General features: G+C 46.3%; 3 protein-coding genes, 1 non-coding gene and 2 pseudogenes across 5 annotated transcripts; 5 read left to right on the top strand and 1 right to left on the bottom strand.

Annotated features, from left to right (window-relative positions):
* Positions 1-77: 77 nt before the first annotated feature.
* Positions 78-2975, top strand: LOC107280094 (uncharacterized). The gene is made up of 3 exons (XR_010739310.1): positions 78-821; positions 951-1701; positions 2304-2975. It is a non-coding gene; the product is annotated as an uncharacterized protein (transcript).
* A 37-nt stretch (positions 2976-3012) lies between these two features.
* LOC4331209 (F-box/FBD/LRR-repeat protein At3g52680) lies at positions 3013-6846 on the top strand. Its single transcript, XM_015769565.3, has 3 exons — positions 3013-4986; positions 5086-6009; positions 6097-6846. Exons 1-3 carry the CDS (start codon positions 4951-4953, stop codon positions 6631-6633), a joined length of 1497 nt encoding a protein of 498 aa, XP_015625051.1. The 5' UTR covers positions 3013-4950; the 3' UTR covers positions 6634-6846.
* A 550-nt stretch (positions 6847-7396) lies between these two features.
* LOC107280116 (F-box/LRR-repeat protein At5g02910-like) lies at positions 7397-9818 on the top strand (annotated as a pseudogene).
* Positions 9819-10686: 868 nt separating this feature from the next.
* Positions 10687-11109, bottom strand: LOC136355301 (uncharacterized). Its single transcript, XM_066307690.1, has one exon. It carries the CDS (start codon positions 11107-11109, stop codon positions 10687-10689), a length of 423 nt encoding a protein of 140 aa, XP_066163787.1.
* A 570-nt stretch (positions 11110-11679) lies between these two features.
* LOC4331208 (uncharacterized) lies at positions 11680-14006 on the top strand (annotated as a pseudogene).
* A 487-nt stretch (positions 14007-14493) lies between these two features.
* LOC107280115 (uncharacterized) lies at positions 14494-16531 on the top strand. 2 transcript variants are annotated; one of them, XM_066307406.1, is made up of 3 exons: positions 14494-14754; positions 14889-15797; positions 15927-16531. In XM_066307406.1, the coding sequence occupies exons 1-3, from the start codon at positions 14719-14721 to the stop codon at positions 16461-16463; spliced, it is 1482 nt and encodes a 493-aa protein (XP_066163503.1). In that variant the 5' UTR covers positions 14494-14718; the 3' UTR covers positions 16464-16531. The 2 variants fall into 2 exon arrangements, with proteins under 2 accessions (XP_066163503.1, XP_025878794.2); XM_026023009.2 differs by having other exon boundaries at positions 14886-15797.
* The last annotated feature ends 74 nt before the right edge of the window (positions 16532-16605 follow it).

Genomic DNA, 16605 nt, shown 5'->3' with positions numbered 1-16605 from the left:
AGTTCCAATTTCCAAACGTTCAAAACAGAACCCGTAGTACTCGAGGGGAATAAAAGAAAAAAAAACAGAGGTATAGCTGTGTGCTGTTTCATTGGCATCAGATTTGATCTCGAAAAAGGGAAGGTAAGGGAGGTGACTTCTGTCTCGATCGATCCATGTACGAGTTCGCATAGGATCCGGGCCGACTGATCGAGAGGAAGAGGAGGAGAGTCTTAATACTCACACCGATCCATCGGATTGAATACGCAACAAGAACAAGGGTGTATCATCCATGAAGAACAAGAAGGGTAGCCGCCGTAATCGCAATGTAAGCCGCCGCCGCCAATCTTATACTGTGATATATATATAGTATCATTATTTATTGTCATTGCTAGCTGTAAAAACATCAATTTAGTTTTGTGTTTTGTTCGTTCGTTATCTACCCTATAATTCACCAACACACTCTTACACCTACATTACTCATTCATCAAATCCAACGGTCCAGAATCATCCAATCCAACGCCTCAAATCGTCCCACGTACGCCTCAACCTCCTCTCGCATCCCCCACTCGCAGAAACCATCGCTCCTGAGCCGAAAATCACGCCCCCCACGCCGCCACGCGCTCTCCTTCCGGCAAACCGCGGTGCCTAGATCGCTCCGCCTCCCCTCGCCCATTGCTGCACTCTGGATGAGCTCCTCGCCGTTCTACATGGCGACCACCGCGCTGGCCGACAGGTCGGCGTCGGGTGGGCCGCGCGTCGCGTTCACGTCCGGCGTGTGGTGCGACGCCGTCGTCGGCAGGTACAAGGCCGAGGCCACCACCGTCGATTTCAAGAACAAGGTTAGTATCTACCATTACTAATCTGCACGATGAATCAATGAATCATATCCAGATGCCAATTCAGGGCGATGCAAATCATAATTTTAAATTTTTGTACACTGTTCTTGATTTGGTTGGGGTTTCTTGAAGGCCGGGAAATTAAGCGAGGAAGCAGATCAACGAGTGGACGCGACAGGTGAGGAGGGGCCTCATCGACTCCGTCCTGCCGCCGGGATCCGTCGGCCCGACGATGGCCATCGTGCTCAGCAACGCCATCTACCTAAAGGGCAGCTGGGAGCATCCCTTCATGGTGATTGGTGAAGAACACCAAGAAGAAGCCGTTCTACCGCCTCGACGCCGGCGTACATGTCGTCGAGCAACTCCAAAGTCCAAACAGTACGTCGCCGTGCATGACGGGTTCAAGGTGCTCAAGCTCCACTACAGCGCGCCGAATCTCCGTAACAAGCGCAAGCGCGGCCGCGGCGGCCGACGACCTCACGCAGTACGCCATGGTCATCTTCCTCCCCGACGCACGCGACGGGCTGCGTGGCATCGTGGAAAAGATGGCATAGCGGCCGGGTTCCTGCACGAGCACCTCGTCCGAATCGGTGCGGGTTGGCGAGTTCATGGTGCCCAAGTTCAAGGTGTCCTTCGCCGACAGCGTCGTCGGCGTCCTCGGGCAGCTGGGGCTCCGGCTGCCGTTCTCACCGTAGCTCACCAACCTATCCGTGATGGTGGAAGACGACGGCTCCGGCTTGCCGTTGTTTGTGAGCCAAGTCATCCACAAGGCGGTGATTGAGGTGAATGAAGAAGGAAGTAAAGCTGCTGCCGTCCCCATGGCGATGGGCCGCTGCCTCCGCCGCCGGTGGACTTCGTCGCCGACCATCTGTTTGTTTACCAGGTCATCAGGAATTACACTGAACAAATTTTATTGCACTAACAGATCATTGGCTGTATTCCTTTCTAAAATTTGCAGGAAATCTAGAAAAAAAAAATTGGAACAGAAGAGCACAGCTAATCTTTTTTTTTTGGCTAAACCTGTTGATGAGTGATTATTACTATTTTGCTTATGTTACATAGTATTTAAAATTGTTCAATAAATTTCTAGGTAATCTGTCTGTTTTCATCCTTTGCCAGACAGTATTTTAATTTAGCTCGCTTCAGGTTTCTTTTATTTATCAATGGTTCTGGCATTGGATATCAAACAAGTACACTGTTTTCCTTTTATTTATCAATGGTTTTGGCATTGGATATCAAACAAGTACACTGTTTTCTATTAAACATATGGTTGCCAGAAGAATTGAATTTAGCTTTCTAATGCTGAAGCTGCTGAACTACAAATTAATATCACTACACGTGGAACAGGGGAAATCAAATATTTTTTTCGGTTAATTGAGCCAAAAAGAATTTCTCGCTGGTTCTTTCAATAATGTTCAGTAGTTGCTGCACCGAGTGCTTGATTTTTTTTATTATTTTAATACTTCATATTTTTATTATTTTCAGCTTGGCCAAATTATGGTCTCTAATCTTTGTGAGCAGCTGTATGGAGGCCATGGCGATTTGCCAGAGCAGCATGGCACTATCGAGGTAACAGTGGCTGTTACAAGGTAACCATCTTTTTTTTCCCCTTAACTTCCTTAACTTTGACAGATGTAGTAAAAAAGAATGGAGTCCTGCACCGAGTAGAGGTGTTGTAAACAAAAGTGGCCGGAAGACAAGAAAAGAACATTAGAAAGATGCTTGACTCAAATAGCCTTGTGAAAATCTTTGGTGAAATTTGACAGATTTCGCATTATATGTAACACAACATTGTTATTTGTGACATTCCTATGAAATGACCCGTATCCACATACTATCATCAAACTGTATAAGTTATGGGCTGAATCACTGTAATTGTTTTGAATAATCATATAGGATTGCTTAAAAATGGTGTGCTGCCAAAAGCGCCACATGGTAATCTAATGTTCGTGCACGGTTCATGACCCACTTGTTCAGATATGTTTTTTTCTTGTTCGGACATACGACACGTATGACCGTTCCAGGTTTGTATGTGTAGTATTTGGTTTGGTGCAACTAATGTGGGTGGAGACCCAACTTGTAACATCGTGCCGTTTGGGTGTAATCTTTGTGACGTCGTGCCGTTTGGGTATAATCTTGTTAGTTTTGTGCGTGTCAGCTTGGTGCGACGTTGGTGGGGACCTCTACCTTTTAAATCATAAATGTATCTCATTTAATATTTGAGATACAAAAGATATATCATATGTGGTATTTTGATTATTTTATTTGTATTACTAAATATTATCGTAGCGTTAGCACGAGCATATTACTAGTACTACATTGGTTCGCTGCCTGCCACTAATATATTTAGTTTCCCGCAATTTGCAATCGATGCAGAAATCAGCAGCATCCACTGGTTCCCTACCAGTGGATAGGCCCACTAAGTTACTCCGGGCTGGGGACCCCGGAGTTGGCCGCCAGCGTCTCCCCTGATCCGCCGCCCAGCCACCTTAGGGCCGGAGCCGGAGCAAAATCTCTGCAAGGTTAACCCTAATCTCTCTCCATGCGTCACTTGCCCTTGTGCCTCCTCCAATCCAATTCCAGACTAGGACGAGACGGACTCCAATTCAGAGTCCTCCTTTCCCTCCTCCTCCGTTTAGGATAGAGAAAATCCATGAAATGCCATTGACAAACACTCTAATCCCAGAAATGCCATCGACAAAGTCAACTTCCCAAAAATGCCATTGCACAAGCCACTTTCTCCCAAAAATGCCATCACCGTCAAACTGCCGTTAGCATCTTTCCGTTAAGTTGCATGAAAAGACAATCTTACCCCTAGACAACCATTTACTCACACATCATCATTTTGCATTGCTTGCTCACAATAAATTATATTTCTGTTAGTTTATAAATTCACAAACATCATTATTTTGCTATCAATCAAGTTATTTCATAATTAAATTCACTGAAATCAAATCAAACAAAGTCTTCAAATCAAATCAAACAAAAGGGAAAATTTCAACATCAGAGTTGCAACACCAGCTAGGACTATAGCTTCCTCCTCCACGGACCTCAGCAACTGCGGCTGCAGGCCTCTCCTCCCCCTCCTCGCCGGCGCCTACGGACCTCTCCTCGCCGGCGTCTACGGCCCCCGCGCCACATCCTGCAATAGCCGCGCCGCCGTGGACATCCTCGCCGCACCCTGCCGTGCCACCGCCGCCGTGGACCTCCTCACCTCGCCCTGCCGCGCCACCACCGCCGTGGACCTCCTCGCCGCGTCCTGCCTCGTCACCGCCGTGGTCCTCCTCGCTGCATCCTGCCACGCCATCGCCGCCCTAGTCCTCCTCGCCGCGTCCTATCGCGTCGCCGCCATGGTCTTCCTCGCTGCGCCGCCGCAGCAAGGGACCGCCGCCGAGCCATAGCCACCGTCGAGGACAGCCATCGAGCCACCGTCGGGGACCGCCGCCGCCGTAGACCTCCTCGCCGCGTCCTGCCGCGCCGCCGCCGTCCTGGTCCTCGCTGCGTCCTGTCGCGTCCTTGCTGCAGTCCTCCTCGCCGTGCCCTTGCCGCACCGCCGCCGCGCTGGTCCTCCTCGCTGCGTCCTGTCGCGTCGCCGCCATCGTCCTCCTCGCCGCGCCGCCGCAGTAGGGGATCGCCGCCGAGCCGCTGTCGCCGAGACGCCGCCGGGGAGAGCGCTAGATCAGGATCGGTAGTGGTAGGGTTAGGGTTAGAAATTTCATTTTTTTTCTTTGACAGTAAAAACTAGGTATATTTTGCACTGAGGGCAAAATAGTCATTATTAAAAAAATAACGGTTGTAACGGTGTGGAGTTGACGGTGATGGCATTTTTGGGAGAAAGAGGCTTGTGCAATGGCATTTTTGGGAAGTTGTCTTTGTCGATGGCATTTCTAGGATTAGGGTGCTTGTCGATGGCATTTTATGGATTTTCTCTTTAGGATACGGAGATGGAGTAGTAGTTGCCCGTCGGCCAGACCTCGCCCACGCCTCCTCATCCTTGTATATACAGGACAGGAAGAGCCGCCGTTGGCCTTCATATAGCAATAATAAACCAACAAGGAAGTCCAATCCATCAGCCAAGCTAGATACTCACACCGTACCTCGTTGGAATTAACCACCCACCATCATCAGCATCATGAAGAATAAGAAGGGTAGTCGCCGCAACCGCAATGTAAGCCTTTTTCTTCATCTTTCGCTTCCTTCATTTTGCATTTACCTATTTACTTGTTATATTTGCTTAATCCTGTTTCGCAAAATTATATTGATGCAGAAATCAGCAGCTCACAATAACCACCTACTAGTAGTGGATAGGTTCACCAAGCTTCCTGATGATGTCCTGCTCAACATCCTCGAACGCCTCAACACCCCCGACGCTGTCAGGACATGCCTCCTTTCTAAGAGGACGATCCACCTTCGACATTTGCTCTCAAACTTAAACATTTCGCTGCATTCCTTTTTGCCCCATTATTATGGTTATTATGCCACCTCCAAGGATGCAATTCAGATTCAGATGAATGCTGCTGTGTCAGATGCAACAGACAACATCCTCAATTTCAGAAACCAAGAGATTCCCCTTCGCCAACTCAGCATAACCTTCTACCTCAAGTACTATGATTGTCTCGCCATTGGCAAAGCTGTTGCCCGAGCAATGGCCACCCACAGCCACAACCTCGACAGCGTTGAATTCATTATTCTGACAGGGAAGCGGGCACTATATTGCTCTATCGACGATCTCCGCCACAATGGCAAGCTGCTCATGACATTTTTCGGTGCCTGTACTGATGCATTTGCCGGCCTTACGCGTCTCCACCTACGCAACTTAAGGCTTGCTGAAGCTGACATTCCAAACATCATCGCCACATGCAAACGGCTAGAGTATTTGAAATTGTCCGCGTGTCAAATAGAGGATAGTGTATTGCAGCTACAGTTGGAACACCCACACCTTGTTGAGCTTGATATCTCCACTGCGAACTTAGACCTAGTTGAGCTCAACTCCCTACCAAACCTCAAACGATTGGTTTTTAGTGTGTGGGTTTGTCCCCAAGAACCCTTGTCTTTTGGCAACGTTCCATTGCTTTCAAGCCTAAGCCTCACTAATGTAGCCATGAGATGGCATAAGGTTATCAGGTTAAGTCAGTTCCTTGCTAATATCACCTTCATAAAAGACCTGCACCTCAATTTCTTAAGTGAGAAGGTAATTTACTTTAAGCAATCCTCTCTGGTTATTTGTTCCTTGTTCTTGACATAAATCTGAATCCTTTATTATTGATATGTACTGCAGATTTGGGTTCATCCGGAGTGCCCGGAACTGTTGACGCCTGTTCTCCAGAATCTGCAAGTTTTGAATCTGGATGAACTCCCTGAAGAATGTGATATCGCTTGGACAAGTTTCTTTCTTGAGGCCGCACCCTCCCTGAAGGAGATGTGCATCACAGTTTGGGACCATTGGTGTGAGATTGAGACAGACAAGGTGGAACGGGAAGAACAGGGTTACTGCGACAAAACAAACTTGGAGTGGAGGTCATCTGCACGTGATGGTTTCAGGCATTACAACCTGACTAAGTTTACCATCTATGGTTTCCAACCAAATGAGAACTTCCTTGGATACATCAGGCACATCATGGAAGCTGCTGTTAACCTAGAGGACATATCCCTGTACGACAGGAAGGCTCTTGAGTGCTGTGAAGACTTGGATCCCAAGATCAAGGTTGCTCCGTCAAGGTATCCGCAGAACATCGTGGAGCAGGAGCTGCTGAGGAAGCAAATTACGGAGGGATTGGTGATGGCGTCGCCTCATGTAATTCACTTCCGGTCTTAATTTTGCTCGGTGCAAAACTGTGATTCGCTGTGTGGTACTGGAAATAATATATGCTGAATGTTCTGAATATTTTGGTTCCTTTTCCTTCTTTGTTATGAAATATTCTGGTTTCAAACGTTTAAAGGCATTGATTGAACTTGTCTTCTTTCCTGCAACCTTGGTTTCAGGCCGGTAGCCAGCACATATTTAAGCTTGCTGCATAATAATATATATCCTGAATATTCTGGTTTCCCTTTTCTATTTGGTGCAATGAAATATTTTCCACCCTTTGTCCAGTAAGAGAACTTGCCATCCAGCTCACAGCTGAAGCAAATGTGTTTTGTTCAAGTACCACCAAGAGATTGGTGTTCAATCTCTTATCAGTGGTACTAGATTCAAGCGAGATCAAAGGCGTTTATAATCTAATCAATGCCAGGTTTGTAATATTTACTGACCTACTGAAGATGAAGGTAAAAAGACTGGTAACTGTTTGTCTGAAGTGTGTGTATATATAGGCTATGTTTAGATTCGAAGTTTGGATTCAAATTTCAGTCCTTTTCTATCACATCAATCTATCATACACATAACTTTTTAGTCACATTATCTCTAATTTCAATTAAAATTCAAACTTTACGTTGAACTAAACATAACCATATTAGCAATCGGTTTCGTTCCGTAGCCTTCGCCTGGAAAAGTCTATCCGGACACGCCACGCCTCCATCCATCAGCTGGTGACTAGTACTAGTATTGAGTTTCTATTGTTGATTGATTCCTTTAACCAATTTATTCCAAAAAAAAAAGTATATATAAACAGCTCATGCAATCGAATCAGTCTCGAATGCGATGAAAAGCCATAAAAATCATCGAGTGTGTCCAATATTTTCCTATTCTAATCGGATTCAGTCGGAGGCGCCTTCTTTTCCTCTTCTTCTCCTCTCAGTATATAAACAAGTCAGGAGGAGCCGACGTCCATCGCAATAAGCGCAGCGCTTGTCTGTTATGGTCAGGCCCCGCCGTTGAACATTGGAATTCATTAACCATGAAGAACAAGAAGGGTAGTCGCCGCAACCGCAATGTAAGCCGTCTATTCCCTTCCTACTACCTCCATATTTTAATGTATGACGCCGTTGACTTTTTATTAAATGTTTGATCATTCGTTTTATCTAAAAAATTTATATAATTATCATTTATTTTATTATGATTTGATTCGTCATTAAATGTTCTTTAAACATGACATAAATATTTTCATATTTGTATAAGAATTTCGAATAAAACGAATGGTCAAACGTTGGTCGAAAAATCAATGGCTTCATAAATACGAAGGGAGTACTTACTGATTTGCATTGCATCTGTCATGTCAGTCTTCTCTTTCCCTGTCGATCCATGACTACTGTTGCACTAATTAATTTATTATTAGTTTCACAAATAAACACTATATCGATGCAGAAATCAGCTCCCGTAATGGTGGTGGATAGGTTCACCACGCTACCTGATGACATCCTGCTCAACATCATGGACCGCCTCGACACCCCCGATGCCGTCAGAACCTGCCTCCTCTCTAAGAGGACGCTCCACCTCCGACACATGCTTTCGCGCTTTCAAATTGGCCTACTCGCTCCGTCCCAAAAAAAAAGACAAACCCTGGTTTCCGTGTCCAACGTTTTACCATCCGTCTTATTTAAAAAAATTAAAAAAAAATTAAAAAGACAAGTCACGCATAAAATATTAATCATGTTTTATTATCTAACAATAATGAAAATACGAATTATAAAAAAATTTTATATAAAACGGACAATCAAAGTTGGACACGGAAACTCAGATTTGACTTTTTTTTTGGATGGAGGGAGTAGTTTCGTTCGCGCCAGATCCTGATTATATCACTTTTAAGGAGACTATCGTGATGAACGCCGCCGTGGCCGATGCAACGGACAATGTTCTCAATTTCAGAGCCAAAGAGATCCCTCTTCGCCAACTCAGCATATGTTTCTACTTAAAATACTACGATTGTCTCACCATCGGCAAAGCTGTTGCCCGAGCCATGGCAACCCACAAGCTTGACAGCGCTGAGTTCAGAATTCTGACAGATTATAAGCTACATTATTACACTTTTTATGGTCTCCGCAACAATGGGAAACGGCTCATGACCTTTTTTGGTGCTTGTACTGATGCCTTTGCTGGGCTTACAAGACTCTACTTACAGAACTTGAGGCTTGCTGAAACTGACATTCCCAATATTATTGCCACATGCAAACGATTAGAGTCTCTGCGTATGTTCATGTGTCAAACAGAGGGTACTGTGTTGCAGCTGCAGGTGGAACACCAGCGGCTTGTTGAGCTTGATATCTGCCACGGATGTTTAAAACTAGTCAAGCTCAATTCTCTACCGAAACTCGAACGGCTGGTCTTTAATAGTTGGAGACATCCCCAAGAACCCTTGTATTTTGGCAATGTTCCGCAGCTGTCAAGCCTAAGCCTCACTAATGTAGGTCTGAGATTGCACAACCTTATCAGATTAAGTCAGTTTCTTTCTAATGTAACCTCCATAAGAGACCTGCATCTCAACCTCAAAAGTGAAAGGGTAATTAATTTAAGCAAGTCTCTCTCTCTATCATGTTATGAACATCTCATTCTCAACTTAACCCCTGCATCCTTCCTTTATGACTTGTTTGTATTACAGATTTGGGTTCAGCCAGAGTGCCCGAAACTGCTGGCGCCTGTTCTCCAGAATCTGCAAGTTTTGACTCTGGATGATCTCCGTGAAGGATGTGATAACACGCTTCTTTCTTGAAGCTGCACCCTTCCTGAAGGAGCTATGCATCACAATTTGGGACCATTGGTGTAATATTGTGACGGACAAGGTGGAACGGGAAGAAGAGGGTTACTGTGACAAAACAAACGTGCAGTGGGAGTCATCTTCACCTGATGGTTTCAGGCATTGCAATCTGGTTAAGCTCACCATCTACGGTTTCCAACCTGATGACAACTTTTTGGGATACATCAGGCACATCATGGAAACCGCGGTTAACATAGAGGAGATATCCCTGTACGACCGGAAGGTGGAAGATTGCTGTGAAGAGTTGGATCCCAAAATCAAGGTTGCTCCGTCAAAGTATCCGCAGACCGTCGAGGAGCAGGAGTTGCTGAGGAAGCAAATTACAGAGGGATTGGTGATGGCATCGCCTCATGTAATTAACTTCCGGTCTTAATTCATCAGCGCGAAAATGCGATTAGCTGAGTAGCAATAATGTATGCTGAATGTTCTGAATATTTTTGGTTTCTTCTTCTTTCCTTTTGTGACGAAACACTCTAGTTTCAAACGTTTCAAGGCATGCATTAGAATTCTCTTGTTTCCTGCAACTTGGTTTCAGGCCAGTAACTTGGATATACTATAATGTAAGCAATATATTTTGAATGTTTTGAATATCCTGGTTTCGTTTTTACGTATGTATGGAGTATTAAATGTAGATAAAAAAACCAATTATACAGATTGCGTGTAAATTGCGAGACAAATCTTTTAAGCCTAATTGCGCTAAGATTTGACAATGTGATGTTACAATAAACTTTTGCTAATGACGGATTAATTAGGTTTAATAAATTCGTCTCGCAGTTTCCTGACGGAATATGTAATTTGTTTTGTTATTAGACAACGTTTAATACTTCAAATGTGTGTCCGTATATCCGATGTGACACGTAGGAGTAAATTTTTTTTTGCCAACTACACAAGGTCTAATTATTTATAGGAATAATGTCACATAGTACAAAAATCACCTTTAAAAACCACTGAGGAAGATCAATTAATATATTACTAGTAGTTGTAACATACTAACAGTTGTGGGGTGTCATAGCTGAGGGAAAAGTACACCGAAAGTCCCTCAACTTGTCATCGAGTTACAAAATTGTCTCTCAACCGCAAAATCAGATATCGGAGCCCTCAACTAACAAAACCGTTCGCTTGAGGTCCTCTGGTGGTTTTGACCCCGGTTTTGTCTGACGTGGTGGGTGAGTCAGCGTGGGCCCCACCTGTCAGCATTGCCACGTCAGCCTTCTCTCTCTTTTCCTCTCTTCTCTCCCATCTCATCTTTCTATCTCTCCATTCTCTGCGATTGCGAGCGGCGGGGGAGGGGCGGTGCGCGGCCGGCGGACAAGCAGCGCGCGGGCGGCGTGAGAGGAGGAGGGCGTCGGCGACAGGCGGCCGGCGGCCGGCGACGCGGCGGTGGGGAAGGGGCGGCGCGCGGGCAGCCAGGGGAGGCGCGGCGCGCCGACGGCCGAGGGCGGAGCGGCGATGCGGCGGCGGGGGAAGGGGCGGCGCGCGGGCGGCGTGGGAGGGGCGACGCGCGGCCGACGGACGAGCAGCGCGTGGGCGGCGGGAGAGGAGGAGGGCGGTGCCTCAACGGCGGCCGCCAGCGGTGGCGGCGGCGATGGGGAAGGTCCATGCGGAGGAGGAGCACGAGGTGCTCCCGCTGAAACCGAAGGTGGCGCCGGCGGCACGGGGGGCATTAGCCTAGAAGGGAGAGCGTCGAGCTGGCACATCACCTTCTCGATGTCGAGGACGAGGCGCTCGGCGAGAGTGCGGCTGAACTCCTCTCGGTCGCCGCCCCTCCCCCGCTGCCCGCGCGCCGCCCCTTCCCCCGCCGCCGCGTCGCCGCTCCGCCCTCAGCCGCCCGCGCGCCGCCCCTTCCTCCGCCGCCGCGTCGCCGGTCGCCGACGCCCTCCTCCTCTCCCACCTCACAGACTCGCTGTCGGAGAGGAGAGAGAGAGAGATGAGGATGAGAAAGAATAGAGAAGAGAGGAAAAGAGAGAGAAGATTGATGTGGCAATGCTGACAGGTGGGGTCCACGCTAACTCATCCGCAACGTCAGACAAAACCGGGGTCAAAACCACATAGGATCTCAAGCGAACGGTTTTGCTAATTGAGGGACCTCCAGTATCTTAGTATTTTGTTTTGCGGTTTGGGGACGATTTTGTAACCCGATGACAAGTTGTGGGACCTTCGGTGTACTTTTCCCCATAGCTGAGGGAGAAAGGATGAGTGGGCCCATTTATATCGGCGGCCCAGCAAAGTGTACTAGGCCGTCGTCCCCGAGAGGCCGAAAAACCCTAAATCCCATCGCCATCGGCAACGCACGCCGCCGCTAACGGCGAACGGCGATCTGGTCTGATTCTGATCTTGTTCTTCTCCACAATGGAGTTTCTTGATATGACTTGCCGAAATAGCAGTCGAAAAGGGAGTGGGGGATTTCGATGTCCGAGAGCCAATTTCGCATAGGATCCGGCCCGGCCGACCGAGCGCCTTCATCCATATTTATATATCTACTAGTATAGAAGAAACACAAGAAGATCGCCAACACATCTGATTCCGATCTCATCCACCAGCGCCCGCTTCAGGTCATCCATGAAGAACAAGAAGGGAAGTCGCCGCAACCGCAACGTAAGCCGCCGCCGCCTCCTATCTTCTTCCATCTGCATCTCTCTCGCCTGTCTGTCAGATCCATGGATGTTGCTATGCTGTCTCTGATAAACTACTTCTAAACTATTTATTATTATTGTTATGTGCTGTAAAAACATCAATTTAGTTTAGTTTACATTTACGTTATTTGTTTTGTGTTTTGTTCGTAAGTTATACTACATTGGTTCGCTGCCTGGTGCCTGCCACTAATATATTTAGTTTCCGCAATTTGCAATCGATGCAGAAATCAGCAGCATCCACTGGTTCCCTACCACTACCAGTGGATAGGCTCTCTAAGTTACCTGACGATGTCCTGCTCAACATCCTGGACCGTCTCAACACCCCCGACGTGCTGGTTCCTTCTTCAACGGTTCTCGTTTTGTCTCTTTGCCTCGTCTTATTCAGGCCAACAGCGCCGTGGCTGATGCAACAGACAATGTCCTCAGTTTCAGAAGCCAAGACGTCCCTCTTCACCGACTCAGCATATGTTTCTACTTGAAATACTACGACTGTCTCACCATCGGCAAAGCTGTTTCCCAAGCCATGGCCACCTACAACCAAATCGACAGCGTCGAGTTCATCATCTTGACGGAGCTGCAGCCAGAGTGTTACACCGTTGATGATTTCCGCCGTAATGGGAAGCAGTTCATGACCTTTCTTGGTTCTTATCTTGATGCATTCGCCGGCCTTACACAGCTCTTCATCCAGAACTTGAGGCTTGCTGAAGCTGACATTCCCAACATCCTCTCCACATGCAAACGGCTGCAGTATCTGTGCATGTCGGTGTGTGATTCAGAGGATAGCGTGTTGCAGCTGCAGCTGGAACACCCGCGGCTTGTTGAGCTTGACATTTACGATGCAGGTTTCCACCTAGTCGACCTCAAATCTCTACCCAACCTCAAGCGGCTGGTTTTTGGTATGTGGGTCTCTCCCGGAGAACCCTTGTCTTTTGGCAACGTCCCAATGCTTTCAAGCCTAAGCCTCAACAATGTAAGCGCGGGATATCAGAAGGTTTTCAGGTTAAGTCACTTCCTTGCTAATGTCCCCAACATAAGCAACCTGCACCTCAGCTTCGCAAGTGAAAAGGTAATAATAATTACTTTAAGCAAGCCAAGCATCTTTGTCAGGTCAGGTTATTTGTTCCTCATTCTTAATTAACTTAAAACCACATTCTTCCTTTTTTTTTTATTACTTGTATTTGCAGATTTGGGTTAAGCCAGAGTGCCCAAAACTTCTGGCGCCTGTTCTCCAGAAACTGCGGGTTTTGAATCTGGATAGACTCCCCGAGGGATGTGATATAGCTTGGACAAGATTCTTCCTCGAGGCAGCGCCTAACCTGAAGATGTCCATCACAGTTTGGGACCATTGGTGTGACATGGAGACTGACAGCGTGGAACGGGGAAGAACTGGGTTACCGTGACAAAACAAACGTGGAGTGGCAAAGCTCACAACCTGATGGTTTCAAGCATCACAATCTGGTTAAGCTCATCATCTACGGTTTTCAACCTGATGACAACTTCGTTGGATACATCAGGTGCATGATGGAAGCCGCGGTTAACCTAGTGAGGATATCCCTGTACGACAGGAGGTTCTCTGATTGCTGCAGTGACCTTGATCCCAAGATCAAGATCAAAGTTGCTCTGTCAAGATTTCCGCGGACCATCAAGCAGCAGGAGTTGGTGAGGAGGAAAATTACAGAGGGATTCGGGATTGCTTCCTCTGATATAATTCGCTTCCGGTCTTAAATCTGAATTTACTATGCGCAAAAATGTAAATCTTGGTTTTGCTATACAGTAATACATATTGAGTTTTCTGAATATTCGGGTTCTTTTTTTTCACTCATCGTGTTTCCTGCAACTTGGTTTCGGACCAGTAACTGGAGTAATGTATGTGAATGTTCTGAATATTCTGATATTCTTTTGGTGCAGTGAAAAAATATATTCGTTTATCCTTTCCCCTACGGTTACTATTTACCCCACTATTTAAGCTTAGTATGGGGTTGTTAATTTTCACCTGCCATCGCACTCTCACTTTTTTAAGACCTTTAGAATTAGTGAATGGTACTACCTCCGGGTAAAAACTGTGTATTGTCCATTCCAGGTTTGTAATGTGTATTGTCCTACTTAGAGATAAATCCTAAGGGAAAGTTGAGATTTGCCTGGTTCTTGCTCCTGGCTTTGGCAAGCAATAAACAAAAAACACTCTCAGATGTGTTTAGAGAATGGAGATTTGTTTTCAATATGAACCGGCAGTCTACAAACCTGGAATGCTACTTCATACAAACAGTAAGAAGATCTGTTTTCACCAACTAAATTCTTCAACGGGGGAAAACACAAAGATAGTTCATACAAACAGTAAGAAGCTTTTACCTTTGATCTAAGAGTAGCCTTTTAAATCTGTAATGGACTTGTTCCCAAAAAGAAAAATCTGTAAAGGACTCAATCTAACAAACATGGAAATTCTTCTCCTTCGTTTCGTTTAGGAGACGGACGGAGGACTAGTTGGCAGTCGAGGTCACCGTCCTTCTCCTCCTCTTTATATATTCATCGCAAACAATTAAGCATATATAAGCGCTGCTGCAATATTAAACAACCAATTAAGAAATCGAATCCATCAGCCAAGCTACTTTACACCTCGTTGGAATTAACCACCATACCATCATGAAGAATAAGAAGGGTAGTTGCCATAACCGCAATGTAAGCCGCCTAACTAGCCTTTTATTCATCTACTATTGTTTCCTTCCTTTTGCATTTCTCTATCTGTATTCTCTTGGATATGTATGCATGCACTAATTAATTTCGTTTTGCAATTATATTGATTGATGCAGAAGAAATCAGCAGCTCACAATAACCCCCAACTAGTAGTGGATAGGTCCACCAAGCTACCTGATGATCTGCTGCTCAACATCCTTGACCGTCTCAACACCCCCGATGCTGTCAGAACCTGCCTCCTTTCCAAGAGGACGATCCACCTCCGCCACATGCTCTCGCGATTCCAAATTAGCGTTGATTCCTTCGTGCCCGACTGCGGTTATGCCACCTTGAAGGATACAATCCCGATGAACGCTGCTGTCGCCGATGCAACAGACAACATTCTCAATTTCAGAAGACAGGATATCCCCCTTCGCCATCTCAGCGTTTGTTTCTACTTGAAATACTATGATTGTCTCACCATTGGCAAAGCTGTCGCCCGAGCCATGGCCACCAACAACCTCCTCGACAGCGTCGAGTTCATTATTCTGCCAGAGAAGAAGCCGGAACATTACTCTACTTATGATCTCCGCCACAATGGGAAGCAACTCATGAGATTTTTCGGTGCCTGTACCGATGCATTCGCTGGCCTTACGCGTCTCTACCTACGCAACTTGAAGCTTGGTGAAACTGACATTCCGAATATCATCGCCACATGCAAACTGTTAGAGTATCTCCGTTTGTCATTCTGTGAAACAGAGGATAGCGTGTTGCAGCTACAGGTGGAGCACCCACGACTTGTTGAGCTTGATATCTATCATGCAAGTTTAGAATTAGTCGAGCTCAACTACTTACCAAACCTCAAACATCTGGATTTTAGTTTGTGGGTCTGTCCCCATGAACCTTTGTCTTTTGGCAATGTCCCGCTGCTTTCAAGCCTAAGCCTCACTAATGTAGCCATGAGATATCAGGAGGTTATCAGGTTAAGTCACTTCCTTGCTAATGTCCCCAACATAAGCGACCTGTACCTCAACTTCGGAAGTGAAAAGGTAATTAGTTTAACCAAGACTCTCTCTCTCTCTCTCTCTCTCTCTCTCTCTCTCTCTCTCTCTCTCTCAGGTTATTTGTCCCTCATTCTCAACTTAATCTACATCCTTTATTGCTGGTATGTATTGCAGATTTGGGTTCAGCCAGAGTGCCCGAAACTGTTGGCGCCTGTTCTTCGGAATCTGCAAGTTCTGAATCTGGATGAACTCCCAGAAGAATGTGATATTTCTTGGACATGCTTCTTTCTCGAGGCAGCACCCTCCCTGAAGGAGATGCGCGTCACGGTTTGGGACCATTGGTGTGGGATGCAGACCGACAAGGTGGAACGGGAAGAACAGGGTTACTCTGAAAAAGCAAACGTGGAGTGGGAGTCATCTGCACCTGATGGTTTCAGGCATTACAACCTGACTAAACTCACAATCTATGGTTTCCAACCAAATGACAACTTCCTTGGATACATCAGGCACATCATGGAAGCTGCTGTTAACCTAGAGGATGTATCCCTGTACGACAGGAAGTTGCTCGAGTGCTGCGAAGACTTGGATCCCAAGATCAAGGTTGCTCCGTCATGGTATCCGCAGACCATCGAGGAGCAGGAGCTGCTGAGGAAGCAAATTACAGAGGGATTGGTGATGGTGTCGCCTCATGTAATTCACTTCCGGTCTTAATTTTACTCGGTGCAAAGCAAAACTGTGATTCGCTGTGTGGTAATAATATATGCTGAATGTTCTGAATATTTCGGTTCCTTTTCTTCTTTGTGATGTAATACTCTAGTTTCAAACGCTTCAAGGCATGCTGACTGTTACGAAA

This window comes from Oryza sativa, chromosome 2, assembly GCF_034140825.1.
Source record: "Oryza sativa Japonica Group chromosome 2, ASM3414082v1".
In the NCBI taxonomy this organism is placed as follows: Eukaryota; Viridiplantae; Streptophyta; class Magnoliopsida; order Poales; family Poaceae; genus Oryza; species Oryza sativa.
The sequence above is the reverse complement of the archived record's forward strand: the minus strand, read 5'-3'. Positions and strand labels throughout refer to the sequence as shown.

Coding starts and splice junctions, on each gene's coding strand:
- LOC136355301 (XM_066307690.1), bottom strand. CDS start 11,109: ATGCCCCCCGTGCCGCCGGCGCCACCTTCGGTTTCAGCGGGAGCACCT.
- LOC107280115 (XM_026023009.2), top strand. CDS start 14,719: ATGAAGAATAAGAAGGGTAGTTGCCATAACCGCAAT. Junction 14,755..14,885: donor GTAGTTGCCATAACCGCAAT/GTAAGCCGCCTA, acceptor TGATTGATGCAG/AAGAAATCAGCAGCTCACAA. Junction 15,798..15,926: donor TCAACTTCGGAAGTGAAAAG/GTAATTAGTTTA, acceptor TATGTATTGCAG/ATTTGGGTTCAGCCAGAGTG.
- LOC4331209 (XM_015769565.3), top strand. CDS start 4,951: ATGAAGAATAAGAAGGGTAGTCGCCGCAACCGCAAT. Junction 4,987..5,085: donor GTAGTCGCCGCAACCGCAAT/GTAAGCCTTTTT, acceptor ATATTGATGCAG/AAATCAGCAGCTCACAATAA. Junction 6,010..6,096: donor TCAATTTCTTAAGTGAGAAG/GTAATTTACTTT, acceptor TATGTACTGCAG/ATTTGGGTTCATCCGGAGTG.